Source organism: Helianthus annuus, chromosome 1 (assembly GCF_002127325.2).
Source record: "Helianthus annuus cultivar XRQ/B chromosome 1, HanXRQr2.0-SUNRISE, whole genome shotgun sequence".
NCBI classification, from domain to species: Eukaryota; Viridiplantae; Streptophyta; class Magnoliopsida; order Asterales; family Asteraceae; genus Helianthus; species Helianthus annuus.
The window spans coordinates 135,580,789-135,598,513 of record NC_035433.2 but is presented as its reverse complement, the minus strand read 5'-3'; the positions used below and the strand labels follow the sequence as shown (position 1 = coordinate 135,598,513).

The 17,725-nt window shown below is 34.1% G+C and overlaps 2 protein-coding genes and 1 long non-coding RNA gene across 19 annotated transcripts in view; 1 reads left to right on the top strand and 2 right to left on the bottom strand.

Annotated features, from left to right (window-relative positions):
• LOC110879777 overlaps positions 1-17,725 on the bottom strand; it is a 54,627-nt gene that overhangs the window by 3,484 nt on the left and 33,418 nt on the right. The gene's annotated exons all lie outside the window — the stretch shown is intronic.
• Positions 5,512-10,160, top strand: LOC110879739 (proline-rich extensin-like protein EPR1). 17 transcript variants are annotated; one of them, XM_035975157.1, is made up of 12 exons: positions 5,516-5,870; positions 6,208-6,569; positions 6,669-6,801; positions 6,888-6,983; positions 7,340-7,805; positions 7,887-7,913; positions 8,511-8,594; positions 8,662-8,890; positions 9,208-9,247; positions 9,361-9,465; positions 9,561-9,622; positions 9,770-10,160. In XM_035975157.1, the coding sequence occupies exons 5-11, from the start codon at positions 7,475-7,477 to the stop codon at positions 9,588-9,590; spliced, it is 846 nt and encodes a 281-aa protein (XP_035831050.1). In that variant the 5' UTR covers positions 5,516-5,870; positions 6,208-6,569; positions 6,669-6,801; positions 6,888-6,983; positions 7,340-7,474; the 3' UTR covers positions 9,591-9,622; positions 9,770-10,160. The 17 variants fall into 17 exon arrangements, 7 of the variants coding, with proteins under 7 accessions (XP_035831050.1, XP_035831049.1, XP_035831051.1 ...); XM_035975156.1 differs by having other exon boundaries at positions 5,516-6,126; XR_004862126.1 differs by having other exon boundaries at positions 5,517-6,126; positions 9,345-9,465.
• On the bottom strand, positions 12,685-17,270 carry LOC110940178. The gene is made up of 3 exons (XR_002592876.2): positions 17,141-17,270; positions 16,387-16,475; positions 12,685-12,855 (listed from the first exon to the last, which is right to left on the bottom strand). It is a non-coding gene; the product is annotated as an uncharacterized LOC110940178 (long non-coding RNA).

Below are 17,725 nucleotides of genomic sequence, written 5' to 3'. Positions count from 1 at the left end.
TTAACTTTTTGATGGGAACAAAAAGTTATGCATATATACGGTCACGTCATTTTCTTCAGGGTGAATTATAAGTTTTGTACTTTATATTCATACGATATTTGTGGTGGATATTGTGTTTTCTTAAATAATGTTTGACTAAACTCAAATGTTGCCATCAGTGACGGATCTAGGATTCACGCCAAGCCGTAACGTTTTATAAATAAGCCGTAACGAAATCGAAAAAACATCAAATTTTTCCAAAATTTACACTAAAAACATCAAATTTTTCCGAGCCAAGCCGTAGCGGAGGTTACCCCCCGGTAACCTCTAGGTCCGCCCCTGGTTGCCATGGTCAGCTAAAATGGATCATTTACAAATAACGCATGTTAAAACGGAGTTTTTTTCCCAAACTAGTGTAGATACAAAAAGTATTTACCTATTTGGGTACTTTAAAAAATATTTACCTATTTGGGTAATTTTCTATATCCCTTTAATTTTTTACCTAATTTATACATTTCTTTTTATTTTTCTACCCAAACTTAAATTAGATTACTCACAGAATTAGAATCAGCAAAAATAAAAATAAAAAATTGTACCCAAATAGGTAAATACTTTTTGTATCTACACTAGTTTGGGAAAAAAAAACTCAGTTAAAACGTCATCGTTGAGGAGCACATACTCTGTGGCAAAGATATATGTGGCGTGGTGGCTTTATTATTTCTTGTCACTTTGCACATTTCCGATTCCAACTAATAATAATATTTTTTTTATTCAATTTTAATAAGCAGGTATGTCGTGTGGCTCTTGGTTAAGGGTACTCGAAATCCAGTTGCCATACTGTCAAAAAGATGAAACAGCTGCCTGGTTTTGAACAAGTTGAAAAAATTGAACTATTTAAGGTCTCTCATATGCATTCTCTTTGTTATCTCCTTTGGTTATATCTTAAACTGCTACCTTGATCATGCTTTTATTAGAAAACTAATTTCAAACCCAATTTTATGTGTAAGAAGCTTAATTTAGAAGGAAGTGAGGTATTCATGCGGAAATACTGACATTTCGATATCCTCAGGGGCAGAGCTATATGTATCGAAAAGCGGTCACAGGACATCATTGATTTTTGAAATTTATATAGAGCGTATAGTATTAAAGTTCTGATTGACACCAATGTTTGCATGGTTTCATGGTTTTTTACGTACATATACATACGCATTTGTATGTAGAAAGTATAAAAAATAAAATAAAAAATAAACTATTGATAAAAAAATTCGACGATCTAGGTTTGTTCTTTTTGTTCTCACAATACTTTAGTGTAATGTAATGAAACTCACCCTATACATCTATACTATATAATAAAAGAAACCTGATTTTGGACACGTGTCATTCATTGAAGATATCTATATTTGTAATTTCCTACCTTTTTATACTTAATATTATTATTTACCAAAGTGACACTTTTTATTTAGTTTACCCTTATTTCATATTTTATGAAAAAAAAAATATCGATTATTCTATCTCTTATTTTCATATTGCATTTTTTTTTTAAATTTAGTTTGTACTTATCTTTTTCGTTCAAATGGGACAGAAGTAAAATTATTGGGTTTCACATTTGTAATTAGTTATTTTTTTATTAAGATGCTATCGTTCTATTTGCTCATGTTCAAAATGATCAGAAAAAAAACTCAGTTATTTTTGTTTCTAGGAAATCATAATCCTTTTATTTGATTCAATCATTCTAGAACTTTTAAAACTAAAATATAATATATCATAATTAAATTCACATTTCAAAACCCTCAAAATTCAACCATTCAATAATCACAATTACTCACACGTATAAGCCCATATATAATCTAACCTACTTTTAATAAAGGATTCCAATTAATTCTATGCGAAATTTATAAAGATTTTTTTTATACACTTAATTTCATATATAATCTAATCTAACTTTTAATAATGTATATATGTGTGGACGCTCGGAGGGCAAAAGTGAAATTGCACTAATTTTAACGTTATTTTACTAAATTTGTGAAAATAATGTTAAAAGCGGCGGATGGTTAATCATGCATCATCATCATGTGGTGGCTTTGATAGCAGAAAGACAAAAGGGAACATGCACTAATCGGTCTTTGTCCCGATTGCTAAGTGTTACGTGCCTTATATCCAAAGCTTAATGCAAAACTACTATCGAGTCGGGGGTCTTACTGAAAGCAGCCTCTACATCTTACTCCCCTCAGTACCTTAGCTTTGCTATTTGTGGGATTTACTGAGTATGATGATGATGATTTAGTATATATAATTAGATTTATTCAACCCGTATAATACACGGGATTTATAAAGATATATTTTTTTATTATTTAGTTTATAAAATTACATTTGTCTAACCCGTGTAATATACAAGGTTACAAAATTACATTTATTTAACCCTTGTAATACACAGTGTTTTTAAAGATATAACCTTTTTTATTATTTAGTATATATAATTGGATTTATTCAACCCGTACAATACACGGGTTTTTATTATTTGGTATATAAAATTACATTTATTCAGTACAATACATGAGGTTCTTAGAGATATAATTTTTTTATTATTTAATATATAAAATTACATTTGTTCAACCCGTGTAATAAACAAGATTTTTAAAGAATAATTGTTTTATTTTAGTATATAAAATTACATTTATTCAACCCGTGTAATACACGGGGTTCTAACCTAGTACATATATAAACTAGTTCTAGACCCGTCCAGTGGACGAGTATATTAATGATATAATGGTATAATGACAAGTGTGTTATTGTTTGTATTCTAAACAAAACGTTCTTTGATTAAAACCAAAAAAAATGAGATTTTTAATCGAAAGCGTATATGTACATGTATATTATACCTAAAAACATAGCAAAGTGAGTTTGTTAGCGATTCCAATGAATTAAGTTGCATCAAGTCTTTTAAGTTAGCCATTTACAACTAACACATACATGTAAGCAAAATAGGTAGGTGATCACACAATGTCAAGTAATATTCATGTAAGCAAAATAATAGCAATAATGTGTTAAAGTTTCATGAAACACACATGTTTCTTGTTGGTTTGTTAAGCCGCATGTTCAAATGCTATCAGACCACCATCCATATTTGTAACCCTTGTTCATAGTAAAGAACTTGAACCACATACTGCATTCGAAGCCGATCATTTTGGGCTGCGTGTGCACACGCTGAACATGAAAGCTTTTGACAATCCATCAAACTACATAATTTTTTTCTTTCCATATCACTTAACATTGGATGTGCCTATAATATCATCATATATTAGTTTTATGAAATTATGATATGCGTATGAGATTGTTGAGCTTAAAAAAAAAGAATACTTACTTTTAAGTATATATCAATAGCTCTATACATTCCATCTTCTAAAACCTTTGGTTGTTCGGGAGTAAGTTCAGCTAGATCTAAAAATTTCGACACCATTAGATTATGGTCAGATGCTATTTTAGCAAGTTGACACTCCATAATCTTCCCGATTTTCTCCATGTCACTTTGAGGAGAAGAAACATAATCTTCACCATGAGTGCCTTCTAATGCATATTCAAAATAGTTCATCAAGATTCGTTGCACAGTATCAACATCAAACAATGAAATGAAGTGATTAATAAGTCATCTAAAATTGCCTTTCCAAGCTATAACATTACTAAATTACCTGCATGAAGAAATTCACAGTATAATAAAATCTGTCTAAACCAAAGGCATTAAGTTAATTTTGACATTGGTATACGCGCCCTAGCAATAAAATATTTTAAAGTTAATTGTCAAAATCGTCCCTGAGGTTTGGGCAGATTTATCATTTTCGTCCAAAATGACACTTTTGTACCAAATTGCCCCAACGTTTGTAACTTTTTGCCATTTTCATCCAAACCACTAACTTAGTTTATTTTTTCTGTTAAGTTGAGAATATTTGGATGAAACTGCCAAATATAAAACCACAGGAACGATTTTGGCAATTTACTCAAACTCTTTTAAATTTCTTTTATTTAATTAAGTTTGTTACATATATAATAAAAAAGAATATACATGCAATTTTTATATGAAAAAAAATTGTCACATAATTTATTTATAAATTTTCATCCAACTACTAACTAAGTTAATTTTTCTATTAAGGCGAAGGATGTTTATAAACTAAGACCCATAAATTAATTTTAATTTTTTTATATAGATCAGTTTTATAAAAATAAAATCTACTTAAACCTCTAAATTTTATAAAACTAAAATGTTGGTGACCTTATTGAAAAAGGTCAAATAAAAAAAATCTTATCATATGTACCAAGTTCGTTATTCATCTTCTACTCTTTTAAATTCGCTCCTAAGGAAAAACAGAAGCCAATGCCCCCCCCCCCCCCCCACAATCAAACAACGTATCGTTTCCAAACCTTAAAATTACCCACCATCATTTTAGTTTTATAAAATTTAGAGGTTTAAGTATATTTTATTTTTATAAAACTGATCTATATAAAAAATAGAAATTAATTTCTGTTTTAATTTATAAACATCCTTCGCCTTAATAGAAAAATTAACTTAGTTAATGGTTTGATGAAAATTTATAAAAATTATGCGACAAGTTTTTTTCATGTAAAAATTGCATGTATATTTTTTTTTATTATATATGTAACAAAAATAATTAAATAAAAGAAATTAAAAAGGGTTTGAGTAAATTGCCAAAATCTTCTCTGTGGTTTTATATTTGCCAGATCCAAATATCCACAACTTAACAGAAAAAATAAACTACTTTAGTGGTTTGGATGAAAATGACAAAAAGTTACACGTTGGGGGCAATTTGGTACAAAAGTATTATTTTGGACAAAAATGGCAAACATGCCCAAATCACAGAGATGATTTTGAAAATTAACTCAATATTTTAAAACACTAACTAAATTAAGTGCAAAGAACGTTGACCTAAGGGATTTGGATCCACTCCACAGAAGTCCTAGATGCATCTTATAAAATCTTTGTTAATGTCTACCCTGCAATAAACAAATGCATAAAGATATACAAAAAAACATAATTTTCCATCAATCATGAACATAATAAGATTTATCTTATAATAAATGGGTGGTAACATTACTATATTACATGTATGAAGAAATGCACGGTACAACAAAAGTGTATTCAACAAACAAATATTTTCTTTAAACGCAAAAGAGCTTCCCATTGTTTTCAAAGATACACTATGTTAAAATCTAATGAATTATGGAGTCGAATGAGTGAAACACGGTACAACTCACTACAAAACGTGTAGCATTCAATTCAATTCTATAAAACTTTTGTGAATCCCGCCTTCTTGGTTGTTGGGTGGACTCGTTATATCCTAAACATCTATACTATTATAAAAAGGAGAAGTGACGTACACGAACGTAATTTTACATCGTGTCTAACTCTTAAAGCAACATGAACAACTAATGAAAGCTTGTTTTATGAGGGTAAAATCGTCAAAAGCTCAAGATTTTAAGACACTAGAGGGGCATTCTTGGTATTCAACCCTGGTGACTTTCCAACTTGCATACAGACCGATCATTTTTTCTTCTAGAGCTCATTCTCTCTTCCTCTTCCAAATCTGTGGCTCTCAGGCCGTCACAGTTCTGAACCCTAATACCCAAATCCAGTTTCCTCTCATCTATACGACATCCTCCATCTCCAAACACCACCTCCACTTCGCCGGTCACCCACCCTCATCAAGCATCGGTCGTCGCCACCACTCACACGACCCATCTCCGTCGCCGGTCACCCACCACCGTACTCCTTCTCCACCCTGAACCCCAATCGCCGTCGGACACCTCTTCTGCCGCACACAGTCATCATCACCGGCAGGTCGCCGCCCTGAACCACCACCCTTCTACGTCGCCGTCATCAGGTATGTCTCCGTCTCTTCTTTCTCTCTCTATCGATGTTCCGAGACACCCATCGTCCTTGCTCCTGTGACAACACAAAACCACCCACACACCCAATTTTACCGATTTCACCCCTGTCGCTACCCGAACCTTCCGAATTCTGCAATTTGTTTAACCTAAACAAGGATAAATTAGAATTACATCATAGAAATAATGGTTAAATATTGGATATTGGATGGTTTGCTATATTGGTTTCAATCTGAAACGAACACGATTAAGGTGAAATTGCATTACACTGAATGGGTTTTGAGTTGCATCTAATCTGTTCATTTAATTTTAATTGACTGTGTACACCTTCAGTTCATTGAAGTAGGCTTGCGTACCACTACTCGTTTAAGGTATGTATCCTATTTCACTTTGTTCATATGTGGCGAATTGAAGCGAAACAGGTCCAAATTTTTCCGGACATGTTTGAATACAGTTATTTGTATTTATATGTATGTTTATGTTTGCATAAAAGAATTGATTTTTATATTTATAGTTATACAACGTCCTGTTTTCTCAATCTGTGTTGAATCATGATGATGTGTTTGTCTTGGACACTAAAGATAAGATCTTTCAATTTAACGGAGCAAATTCAAATATTCAAGAAATGGCTAAGGCTTTGGAAGTTATACAGTTCTTGAAGGATAAATATCATGAGGGGACATGCAATGTTGGGGGTACGGCTTTTTCCTATTGATACCGATACTAATATATGCGTAGTTTTTTTTTTTTTTTTCTTGTGTTAATTGTTATTTATATGTTATTGAACGTTTTAGACGATAGAAAACTACAAGCCGAGGGAGATTCGAGTGAATTTTGGGTTATTTTTGGCGGGTTTGCTCCTATTGGCAAAAGGGTTCTAAGTGATGATGATGTCATCCCCGAAAGGACGCCTGGCAACCTTTATAGGTATGAACATATTTTTGTTAGTTCAAGATTATATTTATTTTTGTGTGTTTGAACACGAAATTTGTATATATATTTTCTGTAAATAGGGTGGATTAAGCTCCACTTATAAAAGCTACATTGCGGAAAAAGGATTAACCGACGAAAGTGGGGAAGCGACAACCTTTCCAATTTACAGTGTTCAGGTAGCATCTTCACTACTAAACTTGTTATGTAATTTCTAATAATTTCATGTTTCTAACAACTAGACATATAATTTATTATCTTTTCAAGAATGTTTGATGTATTAGTTAATATACGTATCTTAAATTTTTGATGTGACTAACAGATTCTGGTAATCTGGTGGGTATCACCTAATACCAACTGCATCCCAAACTCATGATTTTTTTAACTAATCTTATATCCGTTCCTATACCAAAATACCCGTCCCAAACATTTTGAAATTTGGGTATCGCGTCATCATTTTCCTTCGCTACGTACACCTGTGTGTTAACAAGCTTAATATGCTGAAAGTTTTACCTAACTTGACTATAATTCTCAGCATATTTCAGTTCTCAAGTCAAGACAAATCAACCAACCACTCACCAAGCCAGTCAAGGTGATTCAACTCCTGCTGCAACCCATCAACCTATAAATTTACAAGACCCAAATGTGATTGTCACAATTTTCATCAATCATGGATCGTTTTTTGGGTTTGTTAACCACAATATTCCTAGCGATTACGGTTTTCACTGTGTCGGGTCAGATTAGCACTCCATGCACGGTGTCAATGATTGCTAGCTTCACCTCGTGTGTGAATTACATCACGGGGAGTAGCGCAAACAGGGGATCACCAACCGCAAATTATTGTAAAGGGGTTGAATCCCTTATGACTACGAGCATGGACTGCACATGTGTTATCGTTACTGGAAACGTTCCGTTTTCACTACCGAGCCCAATTAACCAACCGTTGGCTATTACACTCCCTAAAGCGTGCAACTCGAAAAGCGTACCGTTCCAATGCAAATGTAATGGTTTTCAAGAGTTCCTTTCATTTGTTTTGTTATTTTTTATTAAATTCTCACTTTTTTTACTTGGTTGGTTTGCAGCTACCAGTGTTCCTCTGCCTCCTGCAGGTAAAGTTTTGCTCAAAACGGGTCGATTAGTATAATGTGTTATCTAGAAAGTGGGTAGATGAACGGGTCTGGTTGGTTGCGTAACGGATTAAATGGGTAACTTGTGGTACGGGATACCAATGAGTCAAGTTGGGTTGGCCTGTCAAGAATATTTGTCCATTTTCTTATAGTTTTATAAGTAAATGATGAATAGAATAAGACTGTAAAAGTACATTGTTAAATATAGTGATACAGTTTTGATAATTGAAGTGATTCAGGAGGTTTAAAAGCCTTTGAAAAAAATTTGGATGACTTTTGACCCGTTTTTAGGTAAATGAGCCAACATAGGCGCCTCTATTTTGAAAACGAAATGAATAAAGTGTGTCAGGCAGGTCAAACGGGTCGCAAGTCATCAAACGCGTATTCAAATGTTTACGACTTTTTATATCGTAACATTAAAACTTCATAAAAAGTGTCAAGCAGGTCAAACGGGTTGATACTCGAATGCTTTCAACCTCCTAAATAGTTAAATTAAAACTATAAAAATGGACAAATATCATTAGGTCACACCATAATCATGAAACTCGAAAACCGATCGGTTAACCGACTTAATGACAGGTCCTGCATTATTCGTTCCTCCGCCGCCGCCCAAAGTTCTTCCACCTGCCGCTGATTCTCCAGACCTGCCACCAAGCCCTAGCGGTACGAACCATAAATTTATATAAACCATATTACTTTACAAAGATTTTGAAACCCTAAATGTTTTCAGGTTCCGTGGCAGCAACACCAACGCCATCTGAAAAGAGCCAAGACGACTTGCATGAGCCAGACCCACGTGAGTCCAAACCGGTGGCTCCTGATGCATTAGCACCAACTCCAACTGCTCCCCAAGGTCCACCGGTTGGTTCAGGCATCAGACCAGTGCTTACACCAGCAGCATCAACTTCAAACCAGTTGCATTGTTCACCGCCAATTGTGTTGCTACTTGATAATACAATGTATGTGAATGTTGGAAGTTAAAAGGCCGAGCATATGTAATTTAAAAAGGCCGACCATTCGTATTTTGGAAGTTAAAAGGGTTAAAACCCTAAATATTTTAGGAAACGTCCTCGATACTTTGTCTGGGAAGTACCCGAGCCGTCCCCAAGCATATGTAGAAGTCCCCAATATCCGGGTACGTTTGGGAGCCGTCCCCGAGCCGTTTCCGTCCCCGGGACGGGTACCCGACGTAAAATGGCGTCCCCGTGCTTCATAGTATGTAATAGTTTACTTGTTGCTAATAGGTTTCTGTATTCTTGCATGTTGGTGCTACAAGGGGTGGGGAGCAGAATTTTAACAACATTTTTTTTGTACATGTAAGATTTTTGGTCCTTATACGCTTGTCTTTCTTTCTCTTTATTTTTCGAAAATTATTTGGGTGACTTTTACTCTGTTATATATTCTGACTTTAAGATTAAATACAACCCAGCTTGGCTGCTTCTTGAATAAATGGGTTGAAATTGGCCCATCAAATGCCAACATTCTTCATAACTTGTTACATGAGTCATGTATCATGCTCGTGCTAATTGTTGTTGTGAGTCTTTTTTTTTCTTATAGTTTCATAATTTCCAACTGAGAAATATTTGTCTTTCGTGTTTCTACATTTTCCAAAGTTTCTTTGTTTTTTAGAGAAGTGAGGATGTACTCGACTCTATGTGAACTCAGGAAGATAAAAAGATTAAAAGTTTGAGGTAAGTTCTTAATTTTAAAATGCTTGAGTTTTATTTTATTTTTTCAACTCGTTAGCCTGCTCTTAACGTATGAAATATAATCTTAAAACTCGTTTTTATTCGACATGTAGAAACTCATATGAAGTAAAATTGTGTTTTCTTATACAGAAATCGAAGAAGGCAGGTCGAAAGCCACCTGTTGAAGCCTTACAAAGGATTAAAGAAGGCATGTTCTTTTTGGCATCTTTTTTTATATGTTTGGATTCCTCTGTTAGAAAATTGTGTGTACTAAACGGGCCTAGATCGACTGTTTGATGCTTAATGGGTTGGTTAAATGAAACCGGATATTTCTGGGTGATGCTTGATGAGTACAACTGGTCATTTGGGTCGGGTCGGGTATACGATGCTAGATCTTTCAAGTTGATGCTTGATGTGTAAAACTGGTCATCTGGGGCGGTTCGGGTTCATTATATGACGCTGGATCTTTTCGGTTAGATTTATTATTCTTCCGAATTGATTAGTTGCTCTTGAATATCAAATTTGATGTTTTATTATTTCATTCAACTTTTAGGTTAATTCGGTTGTGTAGCCATCTTAATCAACATGTGGGCTTCAGCTGTGATTTTTGGGAATGAGCTGTGGTTCAAAATAGACGTTATAACTAATCTGATGTTAGTCGGGACACCCGCCGCAACGCGCGGGCATTCCCACTAGTCTAATCAAAATAGTAAAACACCTCCTTTTGATTGTAAATTTGTCAATATGAAGAATAAAAACTCGATCATGGGCAGTCAATAAAAAACCGTCAGGCAAGGTATGGTATTAGACCCAACCGGGACGACCGGACATATCTGTTACTTATTGCCTTTTATTATAATATTTATTATTATTGCGTACTAACCCGCGAAGCCTAGCGCGTTGTGTTGTAGTTTACACTACACTAGCTTGTGGGCTTGTAAAGATAACCCCTAACTGGGCCTGGCTCATTGAGGTTAGGGGAGGCCCATATCTCCAATATAATGAGGTGTTCACCTCATTATTAGGGCACAAGATATGGAGCCGCCACACTTTTGTTGCTGGAAATAAGAGATTCTTCTCTTACCGGCCATCTCTACATCCATATATTTCTCTCATTACAGATCTAGGTTCAATAGGAAGAACAAGGTGTGATTCTCCATCCTCTCAGAGAAAGCGGTCCAATCATCCCGGCGGTGATTCCGTGTTTCAACAATTTTCAATGATAAACACCTTAGAAAAATCTGGCAAAGCTAATAAGCTGTAGTTAAGGCTGTTTTTAACTTCTTAAAACCCCTTTGAGCTTCTTGGTTCCATAAAAATGCATCCTTTTTAAGAAGATTGTTAAGAGGTTTAGCAATGGAACCAAAAGATTTTATAAACCGCCTATAATACCCTGCTAGGCCCAAAAATCCTCTTAAATTGTTTAATGGTTGAAGGAATAGGCCAATTCAAACATTGCTTCAATTTTAGTTGGATCTGTACTCACCCCTTCTTTGGTAATAACATGACCTAAATACTCAATAGCAAATGAACATTTAGATTTCTTGGCTTAATAGTGAGTTGGATTTGAAAAGCTCAAACACAGCCTCTAAATCCATTAAGCATTTAAACTGCTTACTTCTGAAACTTTTGTTTCTTGAACTTTTGTGATAGAAGTTAAGTGACTACTAAGTTGTAGGGGTGTTCAAGATCGGATAATCCGGTTTTCGGATATCCGAAAATCGGATATCCGAAATTTCGGATAGTGAAATATTGACATCCGAACCCGAATCCGAAATTTCGGATATCCGATCGGATATCCGAAATTTCGGATTCGGGTTCGGATATCTAATCGGATATCCGAATATCCAATTTTTTATTTAATTTTTATTTTTTTATTATCTTTTAATATTTGGAACCAGATTTTTCGGATAGTTTCGGATATCCGAATATAAATTTCGGATATTTTTCGGATATTTCGGATATTTTTTCGGATATTTCGGATATTTTTCGGATATTTCGGATATTTTTCAGATATTTCGGATATTTTTTCGGATATTTCGGATATTTTTCGGATACTTCGGATATTTTCGGATATTCGGATATCCGAAAAAAATAAAAATTAAATTTTCGGATATTTTCGGATAATCCGATTATCCGAAAATTCTCAAAATCACTATCCGAATCCGAATCCGAATTATCGGATTATCCGATTTTCGGATATCCGAAAATTCGGATATTTCGGATACGGGTTTTCGGATATTTCGGATTCGGTTTCGGATTCGGATTTTTTTGAACACCCCTACTAAGTTGATCCTTTTCCACTACTCTAGTACCCACACTTTCACATATTTCATCCATTTTTGTTTTATTTTTAACATATCTTGATTCTTTTTGGATTTCAAAGATATCATCCTTAATAAGTTCTATGGTCCCACTCTCGAGTAATCAAAACTTGATTTAAAGAACTAGTCCAACTTTCATATTCATCGATGGGTTCTTGAATTATATCCCCATTTTCAAGTGAGTTATTATCATCTTCATTTGTTACTGAAGCGTCACAGTTAATTAATTCTTGATCCTAATTCCCATTTTCAAATTCAAGAGCATACGCTTTTTCAGTTTCCTTTGAATCATTTATTTCACTTTTCTTTAACTCATCATCATTAACTACTTGTAATTCATACCTAATTTCATATTCAGTACTTGGTTCTTGAATTTGATTCCTGTTTTCGGATTCATATTCTTGATTAATGGGTTCTTGAATATCATTTCTAACCCTTTTAGGCATTTCCTCAAACACTTGGAGGGCACCTCCTGCTTCTCCGGTTCCGGCACCTCCTCCTGCATCTCCGACTCCACCTCTTTCTCCTCCCGCCGCCACACCTTCCGCCGCATCACCGGAGACTTCTTCCTCAAAGAAAAACAAACATATGAAGAAGAAGAAGAAGAGCAATAAGAGGAACAAAAAGAAGAAGAATTGATTCCGGCAATAATGCAATCGCACCTACCTTGTAACACCCTTACCGATATTTAACGTATTTCTTATAAATTAAGAACTAAAAATGTGTATTAATGATCACACATACCAATCACAATACGGGTTTATTTAAACTTTACTTAGCATTAAAACAAAACAACACAATGTGATTGAATTCGTCGTTCAAAACGACAACGTAATAATACGCGGAAGCTTGAACTTGATCGTGTTCCGTTCTTCGTTGAGCTTGATCGTCCCCCGGTATTGTATATAATACCTACAATTCATAAAACATGAATTGAATTAGTCACACGTAGCTTAGAACGTGTTTAAACGAGTTCGCGAGGCAAAATAATTGAAAAAAACAACTTTTTTTAAAACTGACTCCGTCATGCCACGCGAAGGAACCACATGCTCCTTCGCGTGGCACGAAGGTGACCATTTTCCAGCAGGTTCGCATCTGGGACCTGCATATTCCCAGCACGTCCAGTTTTTACAGAAACGGCCATAACTTCTTCGTTATTGATCCGTTTTACCCGATTCTTTTTCCTACGCGTCCGTAATTTAATTCTCCATCTTATGGAGTTAAAATCCAACATCCGTCATAATAAATTTTGAGACTTCTAAGCCTTCGACTCATTACCTTTCTACCGAATTTTAACCCGTTTATACATTTTATAAAACAAACGTATTTGTTTGATCATTATATCACATACACTTCTTCAAATTAATGTTATCTACCATTTTAGGTTCTAATCACAGGTTTATTACACAATTTAAACTCGTTTTCGCTCGTATGCTTATTTTGACCCGTTAAGGGTAATTAAGCCTATTTTAAACATGAATCTCTTTCACTCACATCAAGCATTATACTACCACATTTCTTGTCAAATAATCTTTCTTCACAACTATATTTGTGTTGTATTAAGTGTGGAAATTCCTAAACTCCGAGTTTTACCCCTCGAATCATTATTTTACGGCAAAGACTATTATAGAGTCAAATGACTAAGGATTCACATCTTTCACTTTTGTATACTCATTCTAAGTGTTTAATTATGCATACTACTCTTTTTCGAACCACCCTTATGGGTCGTTCGCTCGATTTAGCTTACAAGGGTATTTTGGTCCATTTAGTCCTTTAATTGATACAAGGGACTTTTAAAAGCATTTTCGACCCAAAAGCCCTGTTTTAAACTATGCATTTGATTCGAAAAGTCATTATGTTTTCAAAACACAATGATTATCCTATGAATCATTCGGTTTGCTTAGTAAAGAAACCAAATGTCTTTATGACTGCATTTAACTATCAAGGAGACTCTAATTCCTATTGAGTAGTTAATCTATATTATACATACCTGGCTCGGATCAATATATATATATATATATATATATATATATATATATATATATAGGTAGAGGATCCTGTAAAAAAAGCCTAAAGTGTGAGAAAGGTAAGAAAGAATCTCAGCCATTAGATCTTTGATCTAATGGTTGAGATAATAGGGACCAAATTGTAAAATATTTTTATTAATTTGGACTGAATTGAAATATCTAGGGGCAATTGTGTCTTTTTATCCCCATTTTCTAAATCAAAATCCCTACAATTTATCTCTCTCTCTCCAGATCTCTCTCTATCATACGTTCAGAATTTCTCTCTCCATTATCAACTCCAAGACCACCACGAATCGGAAGATTAAACATCAATCGGAAGCCGGTGTTGGAAGCGGTTATTGAAGACGATCGTTAGAGATGCAGTGGTGTCGGAAGCCGGTATCAGAAGCGGTTGACTTCGCGGTTGTTAAACATCAATATCAAAGACGATCGTTAGAGATGCAGTGGTGTCGGAAGCCGGTGTCGGAAGCGGTTGACTTCGCGGAAGATTAAACATCAATCGGTGTCGGAAGCGGTTGACTTCGCGGAAGCGGTTGATTCGGATGACGGATGCGAGCGGCAGCGGCGGTGGTGGTGGTTCGAGCGGCGGCGGTTGTGGTGGTGCTGGATCGGCAGCGGTGGTGCCGGAAGTGGCAGTAGTGGTGGTGCCGGAAGTGAAGAAGATGATACAGAGGTGTTTTATTTTATTTTCTGAATGGTGTTATTTTGTTTACTGAATGGTGTTATTTTGTTTGCTGAATGGTGTTTTTTTGTACTGAATGGTGTTACATTCTTTGTACTGAATAGTTTTTTTATTTTTATTTTACTGATGAATGGTGTTATTTTTGTACTGAATGGTGTTAGTTTTTTCTTTTCAGTAACGGTGTTTATTTTATTTTTCTGAATGGTGTTATTTTTTTCTGAATGGTGTTATTTTGTTTATTGAATGGTGTTATTTTGTTTGCTGAATGGTGTTATTTTTGTACTGAATGGTGTTATATTCTTTGTACTGAATGGTGTTTTTTTTTATTTACTGCTGAATGGTGTTATTTTTGTACTGAATGGTGTTATTTTTTGTGCTGAATGGTGTTATATTTTCTGAATTGTGTTATATTTAAAACACCATGTATGAACATGATCTGAATGGTGTTATATTTATGGACGGTTATAATTCCTAAAATCCAGGTTTTTCTCTCTCCAAATCCTTAAATCAAGGATTACCATATTTGAATTTGTTAATTAATTTACAATCTTACCCTTTTCAATTAATTTAGATCTAATGGTTGAGATTATTTCTTACCTTTCTCACACTTTTGGTCTTTTTTACAATAACTCATATATATATATATATATATAGGATAGGAGTTGGCCAGAAAGTCCAAATTTTCTTAAAAAGTGTTAAAAGTCATAAAACACTATAATGTCAACCATAAAACACACCAAAAACCCACAAATAATATGATGAAGATTACTAAAACATCATGTATGTGGGTTTTGTGTTGTGTTTTAGATGTTAAGACTCTGATTGTGGAATGACAAATATTATTGTGTTTTATGTTGTTTAGCATTGTGTGTTTTATATTCATAGTTCTACGATGGTGTGTTTGAAGTTTTTATGGACTATCAGAGTTTGAATATGGTGTTTTAGTAATATTCATTCTATTATTTGTGAGTTTTAGGTGTGTTTTATGCCTGAAATTATTGTGTTTTATGACTTTTTACACTTTTTAGGAAAAACACACTTTCCGTAGGATCCCTACTTTATATATATATATATATATATATATATATATATATATATATATATATATATATATATATATATATATATATATATATATATATATTGACCCGTTTCGATACCTTGCCTTAGTACCCGCTAAGTAATAGTGATGTAAGTATCCATTTGATATTTATTCCTGAAATCATACAACTCGACAAGCCATTAGTCGATATTGTCAAAAGGTGATATTTTCACCCTTTTGACCCGTTTGTTTTAATTGACCGATTATATTGGCGAGATGAAGCTTATTGCCATCTCGCCTACACGACTCGCTCCAGTTTACGTTGCGCGGTCATTTTAATTATAAATCACTTCTTAACGCTTTTTGGCCTATCAAGGCTTTCGAAATAAAGTATCTTTCAAAACCAACAGTTATTGTCAACGAGTGACCAAATTACAATTTTACCCTTATTGGTTATTATGATTTACCTTATATGGTAACCCTTAAAAGTACATGTTTCATTCGTCATAATATGATCGAATTACCAATTTAACTCATTTTTAGCCATCACTATGGTTTCTTATCATATTTGATTTCCTTGTTTCGTACGACTACACGCTGGAACACCATAACTCAATTAGGTATTTGTCTTATTCGTAATCAATACGACAAAGAATATTCCAAAATATATGACTAGTGTAAGCTATACTTACCTAGCATCCGAATTATGCTTTTCCTCCATTCTAGATTTGTTTGACCTGCTTCCTTTCCCAAGCCTCCACCTAGCTCGTTAGGCGTCAATCTATTTTAAATCATTTACAAGGCGGTTAAATTAGTCATAAAAATCACGACTATTCCACCTCACTTATTTTCTACGCCGAAGCTACTATTCGACTTCATGATTAGTTAACTTAGCTTATCAAAAGTTAACTACTTTTTGATCAAATGGTTTACGCAATTAAGTCAAATCAACATTATGATTAGAACCTGCTTTACCCCATCTTTCACGTAATTAGTCAAACAAGGCAATTACGCGTTTCATTCGTAAATTCAAAATATGAATATTCACTTAGGCATTTTAACAAACATCTTGTGGGCATATTCTATAAAATCAACAATCAATTTTCATAACTAGTTATTTAGCCAAACTTAACATCAATTAAGCATGTTCATATCAATTTTCACATTAACAAAATCTGAATTCACTTCCTAGAGCTCAAATTACACTAGAACAACAATCAAAATTCTAGTGTTTAACATATTCTTACAAAACCCACTTATCACCTTCAATGGTGATTGTGAATTCACAAGAGTTAAGCAAAATTTCAACAAGTAATTGACTAAGGTTTATCCCTAATCACTATCTCATTCCTATTTCATCCAAGCAACTATCATGCATCATAAATTTCGAGTTTCAAGTATTGATTCAGAATTTCAATTGGAATCATTCAACGAAATTTCACATACCTTATGATCATTTCACTGAGGTGATCACTAATCCATGCTTGGATTTCAATTTGGGTGTGATTTGCCCTTCCAATTGCTTGAATTTTAGCTTGTTAGGGTTTCAAGATGAGAGCTCCTGGCTCCTCTAGAATTGTCGACCAGAACACACACTCTAGGTGTGTGTTTTGGTGTTTTATGTTTTATTTTATTAAAACTTGTTTCAAGTTTATCACCTTTGGCCCTTATACTTTACCCAAGTTGCATATAGTATGTTTTAACCAAATTTTCTTATTATTTTGAAACACATAGCTAACTAGGTTGATATTCCTAGTTACTTAGTGGGTCCCGGGAGTTATAACCCTTTTTATTTTAAGTCCCGTTAACTCGGGCCTTTTACATACTTTGTTTTTCTCAAAGTATTTATCCTCCTTTTAATTAATATCAAGTTTATTTATTTAAATCCTAATCTTCTCTTTTTTTTCTTTTCTTTTTCTTTTTACTGGGTTAATTTTTACCACTAACGGTATTTTACTCATTTTCACTATTAACGTGGTTTGATTTCCAAACCCGTTTTTGAGGTGTTACAGGTCTACCCCCCTTAAAGAG

Bases quoted from the DNA above. Each gene is read 5' to 3' on its own strand.
- LOC110879739 (XM_035975157.1), top strand. From the start codon at position 7,475: ATGGATCGTTTTTTGGGTTTGTTAACCACAATATTCCTAGCGATTACG. The intron at 7,806-7,886 runs GTAATGGTTTTC...GTTGGTTTGCAG, and splicing joins CGTACCGTTCCAATGCAAAT to CTACCAGTGTTCCTCTGCCT. The intron at 7,914-8,510 runs GTAAAGTTTTGC...ACTTAATGACAG, and splicing joins TGTTCCTCTGCCTCCTGCAG to GTCCTGCATTATTCGTTCCT.